At 47.3% G+C, this 12,659-nt stretch overlaps 1 protein-coding gene across 1 annotated transcript in view; it reads right to left on the bottom strand.

The window, feature by feature from the left end:
• The window catches only part of LOC140109544 (dymeclin-like), a 187,331-nt gene that overhangs the window by 159,716 nt on the left and 14,956 nt on the right, over nt 1–12,659 (bottom strand). Inside the window, exons 4-5 of the mRNA XM_072132071.1 lie at nt 12,489–12,622; nt 1,907–1,979 (exon numbers count right to left, since the gene is read on the bottom strand). Coding sequence (XP_071988172.1) covers nt 1,907–1,979; nt 12,489–12,622 — 207 coding nt within the window. The remainder of the gene's footprint in view (nt 1–1,906; nt 1,980–12,488; nt 12,623–12,659) is intronic.

Genomic DNA, 12,659 nt, shown 5'->3' with positions numbered 1-12,659 from the left:
CTACATACAGTAAATCTGACTGCGGCTTATCACAAGAACATTCATTATATCTGCACCGGGAGACCATTCATAAATCCCACAGATTGCAGGGTGAAGGCGCAGGCGGCCGCCAGTCTGCAGCATAGCCGCCTGTGTGATGGGGGATCCCCTTCCCTGATGCTGGATGGAGGGATGTAATATCCCCCGAATAGTCAGACTATGTATAAAACCCCTCTGCAAGGGAATCCCGGGCGTTCAACACTGCAATTTAAAGGAAATCTCCCATCACAATCCACCATGATAAACCAGGGACATTACTCATAGATCCAGGCACCGGGACCGTGGTATCTCCTTATACTTGTTATCCATCGACTGTAAAAATTATGCTAATGAGCCCGAAGGACTCTGCTACAAGAGTCTCTCCAAGCTGAAGCTTCACAGGCCATTACACGGTTTCGTCTCCGCCCATCCGCTCCCTTAGGACATCCCCCCTCCTTATGCCTGACATAACACACATTATATATGATATATATGTATTTATACATCTACTAAGTCTACATATATGACTGTTTCCTTAAAATTTGTGTACCTATCTGTATGAAGCCACTTATTTAAATGGTCTATGTAAGAATCACCAATTAATTTGTACTACATCAATTTAATACTGGTCATATGTACATCTATAACCGATGTCCTTTATCGCTTTTTATCCCTTTATGTACTGATTTATATTCTTATATTCTTATATATTTATTATTTATTATTTATTTGTGCTAATAACATTTTAATAGTAACGATTCTAGTTACCATTTACGATTTTTACATGTTACAGAACTATCGGACCTGAAGAAGGGGCCAATCCCGCCCCGAAACGCGTTGTCCACTTGCTTTTATATTGATACTTTGCACTCTGAATTCTCGATGTATTAAATGTTGTTTATTTACAAAATTTAAATGTGTCTACAGACCAATTGCTAATCATCTGCAGCACTAAGGTTCACACAAGATTACTATGCAACGAGCAGCGCGACCAATTTACTGGTTTTAAATCCCAAAACTTTCCCATAACACACAGGTGGAGGGGCGAGTGCTCCTGCACAGTGTAACAGCCTGTGCAGCTACAGCATGGAGGGACTCTGGCAACACCCCAGGAGCCCTTGTGTCTCATTAGTGTAAATTTAAAAGAAGGAGGCCATGGATAACGAATATAAGAAGATTACCACAGTCCCGGTGCCTGGATCTATAAGTAAGTGTCCCTGATCTATCATGATGGATTCTGAGGGTAGAGTTTTTTTTTTAAGGGGTTTTACTTTATTACAAAGTGAGAGCTGCAATACCATGCGCAACCTAAGGGGCTGGGGTGGCGCTGTTTTTTTTAAAAAGGAGGAAGCAATATTCTCAATTTCCCTTTAGATTTTTTTGTATGGATCATAAATCCTATAAGATATCTATGGGTAAGCAGAGAAAAGGCCGCCACAAGGCGCAGAAAGAAAGAACTTTCCAGTAAAATCAATTAAACCTCGTCTTAAAGGGCCATTCCAGGAAGTGATTGTATTGCTCGCCTATCGTCAGGTCTGACACACAGCACTCCCAGCTGTTAGTAGACATCACAGTGAACGCTATGGCTCAGTCACAGTCTACCAGGTACAGCGCCATACACTGTATAGTGTCCATGCTGGGTACTGCGTCATCAAAAGAATTGTGGAATACCCCTTTAAGGTTACAGTCTATTTCTTCTAGACTAGAGCAACTGCAGGAATGACTAGAATATTATGTATTCCTCTGTATGAGATAAGGCAGATGAGATCCAGGAGTCTCACATAAATCGAGGGCCAGGACATCCACCGGCCACACACGCAGGAACCGGCCCCTCATCCGTGTACTGTAATATTTATTTTGTGTTAAAAATTTTGTGTATGATACTCACAGAAGAGGAACCTCTACAATGAGATGGATGAGGCAAAACAGCAGCTCCTCCAGGAGGTCTTCTATGTCTGATTCTGGGGGGAAAAAGGGACAAAAAAAAAAATTAGTTAGTAATTGATATAAAGTATGATGCACATTATACATATATTACACAATTTAAATATAATATATTGGTGCTATATATATTATATCATTACAGTTATTGATTTCTGCTGCGACATTCGGATGGTAGGGTCAGAATTTGGCGTCAACAACATGAAAGCATGGATCCATCCTGCCTTGTATCAGCGGCTCAGGCTGGTGGTGGTGGTGTCATGGATCCCTCCTGCCTTGTATCAGCGGCTCAGGCTGGTGGTGATGGTGTCATGGTGTGGGGAATATTTTCTTGGCACTCTTTGGGCCCCTTGGTACAACGCCACAGCCTACCTGAGTATTGTTGCTGCCCATGTCCATCCCTTTATGAGCACAATGTCCCCTGTAACATCTGATGGCTACTTTCAGCAGGATAATGCGCCATGTCATAAAGCTGGAATCATCTCAGACTGGTTTCTTGAACATGACAATGAGGTCACTGGACACAAATGGCCTCCACAGTCACCAGATCTCAATCCAATAGAGCATCTTTGGGATGTGGTGGAACGGGAGATTCGCATCATGGATGTGCAGCCGACAAATCTGCGGCAACTGTGTGATGCCATCATGTCACTATGGACCAAAATCTCTGAGGAGCTTCCAGCACCTTGTTGTATCTATGCCACGAAGAATTGAGGCAGTTCTGAAGGCAAAAGGGGGTCCAACCCGTTACTTGTATGGTGTACCTAATAAAGTGGCCGCTGAGTGTAAGTACTATAATACTACCCCCTATGTACAAGAATATAACTACTATAATACTGCCCCATATGTACAGGAATATAACTACTATAATACTGCCCCCTATGTACAAGAATATAACTACTATAATACTGCCCCCTATGTACAGGAATATAACTACTATAATACTGCCCCCTATGTACAAGAATATAACTACTATAATACTGCCCCCTATGTACAGGAATATAACTACTATAATACTGCCCCATATGTACAGGAATATAACTACTATAATACTGCCCCCTATGTACAAGAATATATCTACTATAATACTGCCCCCTATGTACAGGAATATAACTACTATAATACTGCCCCCTATGTACAAGAATATATCTACTATAATACTGCCCCCTATGTACAGGAATATAACTACTATAATACTGCCCCCTATGTACAGGAATATAACTACTATAATACTGCCCCCTATGTACAAGAATATAACTACTATATTACTGCCTCCTATGTACAAGAATATAAATACTATAATACTGCCCCCTATGTACAGGAATATAACTACTATAATACTGCCCCCTATGTACAAGAATATAACTGCTATAATACTGCTCCCTATGTACAAGAATATAACTACTATAATACTGCCCCCTATGTACAAGAATATAACTACTATAATACTGCCCCCTATGTACAGGAATATAACTACTATAATACTGCCCCCTATGTACAAGAATATAACTACTATAATACTGCCCCCTATGTACAAGAATATAACTACTATAATACTGCCCCCTATGTACAGGAATATAACTGCTATAATACTGCCCCCTATGTACAAGAATATAACTACTATAATACTGCCCCCTATGTACAGGAATATAACTGCTATAATACTGCCCCCTATGTACAGAAATATAACTGCTATAATACTGCCCCCTATGTACAAGAATATAACTGCTATAATACTGCCCCCTATGTACAAGAATATAACTACTATAATACTGCCCCTATGTACAGGAATATAACTACTATAATACTGCCCCCTATGTACAGGATTATAACTACTATAATACTGCCCCCTATGTACAAGAATATAACTGCTATAATACTGCCCCCTATGTACAAGAATATAACTACTATAATACTGCCCCCTATGTACAAGAATATAACTACTATAATACTGCCCCCTATGTACAGGAATATAACTACTATAATACTGCCCCCTAGAGATGGAGAGGCATTAGTAAATTTTTAGTACTATTTTTGCTGGATATGACACTGATGTGCGGTGTCTTCTCTATGGGGTCTTGCGTGTCAGGTGAGCTCAGGTTATTCCGCCATGCGGTGCTGTGCTCGGGGTAGGATCCCAGGCGTCAGTACAATTACCAGCGCTTCCATTTAATAACAACATTTCCATTAGCGTCTCAGTCTGGTGTCAGCTACTTAACAGGAGATCAATTTGTGCCCTGAAAACAAATGGAGCATTGATGCGAGCGGCCGCAGTGACACCGCTCTGTGCCGTGTGATTCCATCCAGTAACACTTTCTCTGTGATTCAGCCGGATAGTTTTTCCGCTCTGCCCCTGGTTGCGCCCGTCGCTGCCTGACCTCGGGTGCCATCTTCCTCTTGTTTTGCCAGACATTTTTGTGGCGGAGCGCTTGGCACGCCAGGGGCCCCTGTGTGATTCCTCTATAAGACGCTTCCTCTGTATCTGGATCAGCGCTGCGCTGCTGTCAAAACTGAAGAGGAATTAAGAGAGTGGATTCTCCCTCGGGAGCATGAGGGAGGTAAGGAAAATACCAGAGCCGGGGGGGAGAGGGTTTCCAAACACTCGGAATTCTTCAATGGCTCAAAGAGAATAAAATAACTTCCCCGGGTGAGTTGTTTTTAACGGAGTGATGCACAAAGCGAGTGTGACATGCGCCCCCTGACTGTAGTCACGCTCACCAAGTCACCTCGATTCACCGGGCACAAGCCGGGGGACGTCTGTGCAGGGGCGCACGCATCACCCGCAGGACTTGACTCCGGGCCAGACCCGACAAAAGACAGAACCTACACATCCTCACCAGAAGGGTCGTCCACCACAAGCCACGCACACAGACGGCCTAGTGTGGCCCCAGAGCATTATGGGTGGGAGAGCTAAATTCCAAAACCCAAACTGCAATTAACTACTATAAATGAATAAAAAAAAAGATCCATTCAAGAACCTTCCTTACCTTCTACAGGCTGCTCCCCTTTTTTCAGTATTTATAGTCCCCAGAAAGTCATTCTCCTTTCCATCTAGCTGCCAAAATACTGGTCAACAATCAGTCTCCTTGTGGCAGCTGTACCTTATGTCCCCAGTTGGTTTCCTCCCCCATCTGGCTACTATGAATATAGTCACCAAGTATTTCCCAGTCAGTCTCCTTCTGGCAGCCATGAATATAGTCCCCCAGTATATTCCCAGTCAGTCTCCTTCTGGCAGCTATGAATATAGTCTCCCAGTAAGTTCCCATTCAGTTTCCTTCACCTTCTGGCAGCTGCACATGTATACCTCAGTCATTCACTTTTCCCCTTCTGGATGCTTTAAGTATGGTACCCCAATAAGTTCCCCTTCCTGCCCCATTTGGCAGCTGTATATATAGCACCCAGTCAGTCTTGTTCCCCACTTCTGACAGACTCAAAGTCCTCAAATAAAGACAACCGACTATATTTATCATAGTATATAGGGCTGGGAAAAGACACAAGTCTAACCTTTAAGAATAGACTTTTTTTCTAGATTTGCTACTGGTAGTTACGGTGTCAAAAAAAGGGGGGAGACTTGGCCACTGTGACTACTGGCTACTGTGGTGGCGCCGCGACTACTGGCTACTGTGGTGGCGCCGCGACTACTGGCTACTGTGGTGGCGCCGCGACTACTGGCTACTGTGGTGGCGCCGCGACTACTGGCTACTGTGGTGGCGCCGCGACTACTGGCTACTGTGGTGGCGCCGCGACTACTGGCTACTGTGGTGGCGCCGCGACTACTGGCTACTGTGGTGGCGCCGCGACTACTGGCTACTGTGGTGGCGCCGCGACTACTGGCTACTGTGGTGGCGCCGCGACTACTGGCTACTGTGGTGGCGCCGCGACTACTGGCTACTGTGGTGGCGCCGCGACTACTGGCTACTGTGGTGGCGCCGCGACTACTGGCTACTGTGGTGGCGCCGCGACTACTGGCTACTGTGGTGGCGCCGCGACTACTGGCTACTGTGGTGGCGCCGCGACTACTGGCTACTGTGGTGGCGCCGCGACTACTGGCTACTGTGGTGGCGCCGCGACTACTGGCTACTGTGGTGGCGCCGCGACTACTGGCTACTGTGGTGGCGCCGCGACTACTGGCTACTGTGGTGGCGCCGCGACTACTGGCTACTGTGGTGGCGCCGCGACTACTGGCTACTGTGGTGGCGCCGCGACTACTGGCTACTGTGGTGGCGCCGCGACTACTGGCTACTGTGGTGGCGCCGCGACTACTGGCTACTGTGGTGGCGCCGCGACTACTGGCTACTGTGGTGGCGCCGCGACTACTGGCTACGGTGGTGGCGCCGCGACTACTGGCTACGGTGGTGGCGCCGCGACTACTGGCTACGGTGGTGGCGCCGCGACTACTGGCTACTGTGGTGGCGCCGCGACTACTGGCTACTGTGGTGGCGCCGCGACTACTGGCTACTGTGGTGGCGCCGCGACTACTGGCTACTGTGGTGGCGCCGCGACTACTGGCTACTGTGGTGGCGCCGCGACTACTGGCTACTGTGGTGGCGCCGCGACTACTGGCTACTGTGGTGGCGCCGCGACTACTGGCTACTGTGGTGGCGCCGCGACTACTGGCTACTGTGGTGGCGCCGCGACTACTGGCTACTGTGGTGGCGCCCCGACTACTGGCTACTGTGGTGGCGCCCCGACTACTGGCTACTGTGGTGGCGCCCCGACTACTGGCTACTGTGGTGGCGCCCCGACTACTGGCTACTGTGGTGGCGCCCCGACTACTGGCTACTGTGGTGGCGCCCCGACTACTGGCTACTGTGGTGGCGCCCCGACTACTGGCTACTGTGGTGGCGCCCCGACTACTGGCTACTGTGGTGGCGCCCCGACTACTGGCTACTGTGGTGGCGCCCCGACTACTGGCTACTGTGGTGGCGCCCCGACTACTGGCTACTGTGGTGGCGCCCCGACTACTGGCTACTGTGGTGGCGCCCCGACTACTGGCTACTGTGGTGGCGCCGCGACTACTGGCTACTGTGGTGGCGCCCCGACTATCGGCTACTGTGGTGGTGCCCCGACTATCGGCTACTGTGGTGGCGCCCCGACTATCGGCTACTGTGGTGGCGCCCCGACTATCGGCTACTGTGGTGGCGCCCCGACTATCGGCTACTGTGGTGGCGCCGCGACTATCGGCTACTGTGGTGGCGCCCGACTATCGGCTACTGTGGTGGCGCCGCGACTATCGGCTACTGTGGTGGCGCCGCGACTATCGGCTACTGTGGTGGCACCCCGACTATCGGCTACTGTGGTGGCACCCCGACTATCGGCTACTGTGGTGGCACCCCAACTATCGGCTACTGTGGTGGCACCGCGACTACTGGCTACTTTAGGAGTAAATATTGGCTATGATGTAAGCAAGTTCAACTTTGTCCTCAAAACAGCTGATTGTAATAGTAATGCCGCTTAATTGTAATTACTAAAACAGCCGCACAACATTGTAATCAAATTATGCTCAGCCCTTTTCAGGAACCACGAGGCTGATTTGGACCCCAGTGAAATTAAGTTTGACTCCTCTGGTTTATAGTTAAACGGGTTCGCATAAAAGAGGCAATTCTAGAAAGGATATGCAATCCTCTACCTGGAGGGGCTGACAAAACTGATGGCTGATGACAGGTTCCCTTTCAGTCTCCCACCAGCAGGCATCACAGACATTCTGAGAGTCTTTTCTGGACGATATCATCGCCGGGCGCCAAGTAGGAAAGCAACACTCAAATGGGGATGTAGGAAAGCGAAATACAGAGCAAACATAACAATCCTCTGCTGTACAGGAAAGCAAACACATTACCAATGGCAGAAATGAGATCACATCACGAGTAGTAAATAGAGGTAATGCAGCGCGGCCGGCATTGTACTCCTCACAATGAGGGCGCCCCCCACGCTCCATGGACTTCCTCCACAATGTGATACGACCCCGGCTAAAGGTCGGCTCATTTCTTACATGATGTGGAGCACAAAATCCTCCCAATGTAAACAGTCCGAGGCCGGAGCCGGGACCGCTGTGCCGGGCCAGCGCTACTAATATTATCTTATACTCTGCAGGTTAGGATAAAGCCACCCGGGGAAAGGGCGAGACCTCCGCTTCCTAACTGGAAACCGCTAGGGTCATAAAAAGTGATTCATGGAGACAGAACGGAATGAGACCGAGCGTCATCTCATCTTCATAAGGAAGACGCAATCCGGATCTGTGCATCAAGTGTAGACGTTGTATGTGAATCGTAATCAAGGTATCAGGACATTCCGATTCCTTAAAATTAATAAACCTAAGACAGGGGGTAACTTTATGATTGGAGGGGGTCTCCAACCAAACCATGAGAATGGGGGACTCTGCAGATCATGCAGAGACACTGCCCCTCCAGACTAAGAGACCACCAGGAAAATATGGAAGTTTTCCACTGTAAGGCAGTTCACTTGACTTTAAAGGATATCTACCACCAAGATGAAAGACTGTATGCAGCTAAACCTGAGGGGCTCCAGGCTCCATTAACACCTATGGAATCTGGAGCCCCTTAGGCTCATTTGCATATAGTCCTTCAACCTGGTGGTAGATGCCTTTTAAGGCAGCCTCATGACACGATGCAGGATTAAAACTAAACCAGTTTATCCTTATTTCCATATTGTCTTAGAATCCCCAAGTGGAGCGTCATTGGCTACAAGTCTCCACACAACTGCAAGGCGGCTGTAATAGGCAAAGACTGAGCTATGGGGGGTCTCGGATCCCCAAAGATTTATTCTTTAATAATAATACTTTATATAGTGCCTACAGATTACGCAGCGCTGCACAGAGCTTGCCAAATTGGTCCTTGTTCCCATAGGGCTCACAATCTAATCACCTACCAGTATGTTTTTTTTGGATTGTTGGAGGAAACTGGAGGACCCAGAGGAAACATGGAAAGAACATACAAACTCTTTGCAGATGTTGACCTGGGTGGAACTTGAACCCAGGACTCCAGCGCTGCAAGGCAGAAGTGCTACTCACTCAGCTACCGTGTGAATCTTATAAAACAACTCTCCTGTGCAACTCCTGTACATAGTCGGCTGTCCTGCTGCTTTTGACACAGATTCAACAATACCTTGCTCTGTTGCTCTGTTCTGCTTTGATTTCTCTTACCACCTTTCACCGGAAATGAAACAGCGTCTAATTTTTTTTTTTTTTTTTACAGTTTACAAAAATCCACAATTATCCTTGAGCCCCAAAAAAAAAAAAAATTATTCCAATGTAAACATAACTTCAGTAGTCTATGATATGATGTCAATGCAGCATGTGCAGGGCAGCAGGCAAGGACGGATACTCTCAATATAGTGTTGGGCCTAGGAAACATGGCCGACACACGTATAAAAGTGTCTGCAGGAGGAGGGAGGGGGGTCACACAATCAGTCTCCGGCGGCACCAGGGAGAATATATCATCATTGGGTCATAGAAAGAGAAATGAGCCCACTATAGACACCAGGACCTTACCTTAAGTCTATGGCAGCTCTTTTACTGCCACCTACAGGTCATCTAATGGAACTACATGAACTCCCTTTCTAAAACCTTCTTACCAGATATAATGAATAAGTCACGTACAGACAGAGGTCGATAGATTCCAACTATAGAGGCTCTTAAAATAAGGAAGATAAATTCTGAAAGGGTCATGTCTGTGATATGGAGTTATCGGAAAAATGCAAACGAAACTCGAAAACTGTCCATAACCGCACAATATCGTCTTCATCTTCTCAGTCCTTTCCATCAAGAATCACACAAGTCACACATCTTCCGTCTGTAACGCTGCTTTTTAATATGTATCAATAAAGTACATTTCAAAGGAAACCTGTCAGCAGGTGTGACCATGCAGTACTGCAGGCAGTGCTGGGTATTGTCCCTGGAGAAATGGATTTCTATTACAAGATTGTGCACGGGGGAAGGGGGGGGGGGGCTGGGTCACCTCACACTGCTGTTACCCAGGGTTAGGTATTGTACCAGGAGAGATGTGTAATCAGATGTTCGTACATATTGTTAGTAGCAGCAGAACTGTGAAAAATGAATTTCAATTACAAGATTGTGCACTGCGGGTCACCCTCACACTGCTGTGACCCAAGGTTAGGTATTGTCCCTGGAAAGATGTGTAAGGACCTTTGTGTATGTAGAATCAGCAGGACTGTGATACACTCACCAGCAACTTTATTAGGTACACCTGTCCAACTGCTCGTTAACACTTAATTTCTAATCAGCCAATCACATGGCGGCAACTCAGTGCATTTAGGCATGTAGACATGGTCAAGACAATCTCCTGCAGTTCTCCCGAGCATCAGTATGGGGAAGAAAGGGGATTTGAGGCCTTTGAACGTGGCATGGTTGTTGGTGCCAGAAGGGCTGGTCTGAGTATTTCAGAAACTGCTGATCTACTGGGATTTTCACGCACAACCATCTCTAGGGTTTACAGAGAATGGTCCGGAAAAGAAAAAACATCCAGTGAGCGGCAGTTCTGTGGGCGGAAATGCATTGTTGATGCCAGAGGTCAGAGGAGAATGGGCAGACTGGTTCGAGCTGATAGAAAGGCAACAGTGACTCAAATCGCCACCCGTTACAACCAAGGTAGGCAGAAGAGCATCTCTGAACGCACAGTACGTCCAACTTTGAGGCAGATGGGCTACAGCAGCAGAAGACCACACCGGGTGCCACTCCTTTCAGCTGAGAACAGGAAACTGAGGCTACAATTTGCACAAGCTCATCGAAATTGGACAGTAGAAGATTGGAAAAACGTTGCCTGGTCTCGATTTCTGCTGCGACATTCGGATGGTAGGGTCAGAATTTGGCGTCAACAATATGAAAGCATGGATCCATCCTGCCTTGTATCAGCGGGTCAGGCTGGTGGTGGTGGTGTCATGGATCCATCCTGCCTTGTATCAGCGGCTCAGGCTGGTGGTGGTGGTGTCATGGATCCATCCTGCCTTGTATCAGCGGCTCAGGCTGGTGGTGTCATGGTGTCTTTGGGCCCCTTGGTACAACGCCACAGCCTACCTGAGTATTGTTGCTGGCCATGTCCATCCCTTTATGAGCACAATGTACCCTGTAACATCTGATGGCTACTTTCAGCAGGATAATGCGCCATGTCATAAAGCTGGAAGCATCTCAGACTGGTTTCTTGAACATGACAATGAGGTCACTGGACACAAATGGCCTCCACAGTCACCAGATCTCAATCCAATAGAGCTTCTTTGGGATGTGGTGGAACGGGAGATTCGCATCATGGATGTGCAGCCGACAAATCTGCGGCAACTGTGTGATGCCATCATGTCAATATGGACCAAAATCTCTGAGGAGCTTCCAGCACCTTGTTGTATCTATGCCACGAAGAATTGAGGCAGTTCTGAAGGCAAAAGGGGGTCCAACCCGTTACTAGCATGGTGGACCTAATAAAGTGGCCGGTGAGTGTACGTATACATATTGCATGGACACAATTGTTGGTTCTCCTCGTATAATAAAAAAAAATAAATAAATAAAATTTCGATGAAAATCACCCTGTGTGAGCCCATGCGGTGCTGTTCTCTATGGAGGGGGGAGGGGGTCACCTCCTCGCCAGCGCACAGAAGTATGTCTGCCCGGCCACATACCGCTGTATGAATGTACCCTGACTACAACTCCTGGTCTCCCTAGATACAAAACGCATATACTGTATGGTGGGTACAAGGTATGACGCCCTTATTTTATATGTTCCCATAGACTTCAATAGGGCATACGGCGCTAGAACGTGAGAAAATAGGACATGCTCCATCTTTTTATACGGCTCACATACGCTGCGGTACGGTGACAAATACGGACATTCAATGTATGACCGTATTGCCCATAGGAATGAATGGTAACGTATTCTTCCCATATATATACACGGCTGTTTTCGTATGGTTGTGCGAATGTACATACAAGATAGGGTCCGTAGGTTTGTTCTTAAGTTGAATTTGTATGCAAGTTGAAAATTGTATATTTTATACCGGTAGATCCAGACAAAAAAAAATTGGAGTTTCTAAATTTTTTGCAGTAATGGGACCAAGGATTATCAATAAAGCTTCATTACAGACACCTTACAGCTGACCATTGCAATCTAGGACTATAGTAACATCCAGAGAGGTCACCAGAGGTCACAGGGGGCAGAGGGGTCCATCTGTAACTAGGGGTCGTCTGTAAGTCGGGTGTCCTTAGGTAGGGGACAGCCTGTAGCCTTAAAGTTACAATCAGGAATCGATAGATGTGTATTGCATTTTTTACTGCAACTTTGACAGTCAATATAATGGCTTCTGTTAATATTAAAGTGGATTTTCTCCTTTCTATTATAAGACTCCAGGACCGTGTTTCTAGGTGCCACAGTTCATTTGAAGTGGACCACTGACGGGGCGTGCCAACTGCAAGGGGTATTAGGGATTAAAATGTTTACAGCTGTATGGCAGTTGTGAAGGGGTTAACAATACACAATGCTCCATACAATGCACGGAGGGTTCCCACTCACCATAAGATCCGGGGTCTTTCTTCTGATATGAGAAGTGCAGGAGCAGCTCCTCCTCGGAGACATGGGCGATGAACACTTTCAGGAGACAGCAGATGATGAATAGGGCGTTGTGCGCTTGCCAGATGAAGAGCTGACTGTAAGAGAGAGATTGAGTGAGCGTTACTTTATCCC

Source organism: Engystomops pustulosus, unplaced genomic scaffold, assembly GCF_040894005.1.
Source record: "Engystomops pustulosus unplaced genomic scaffold, aEngPut4.maternal MAT_SCAFFOLD_216, whole genome shotgun sequence".
In the NCBI taxonomy this organism is placed as follows: Eukaryota; Metazoa; Chordata; class Amphibia; order Anura; family Leptodactylidae; genus Engystomops; species Engystomops pustulosus.
This window is presented reverse-complemented; position numbering and strand designations above follow the sequence as displayed.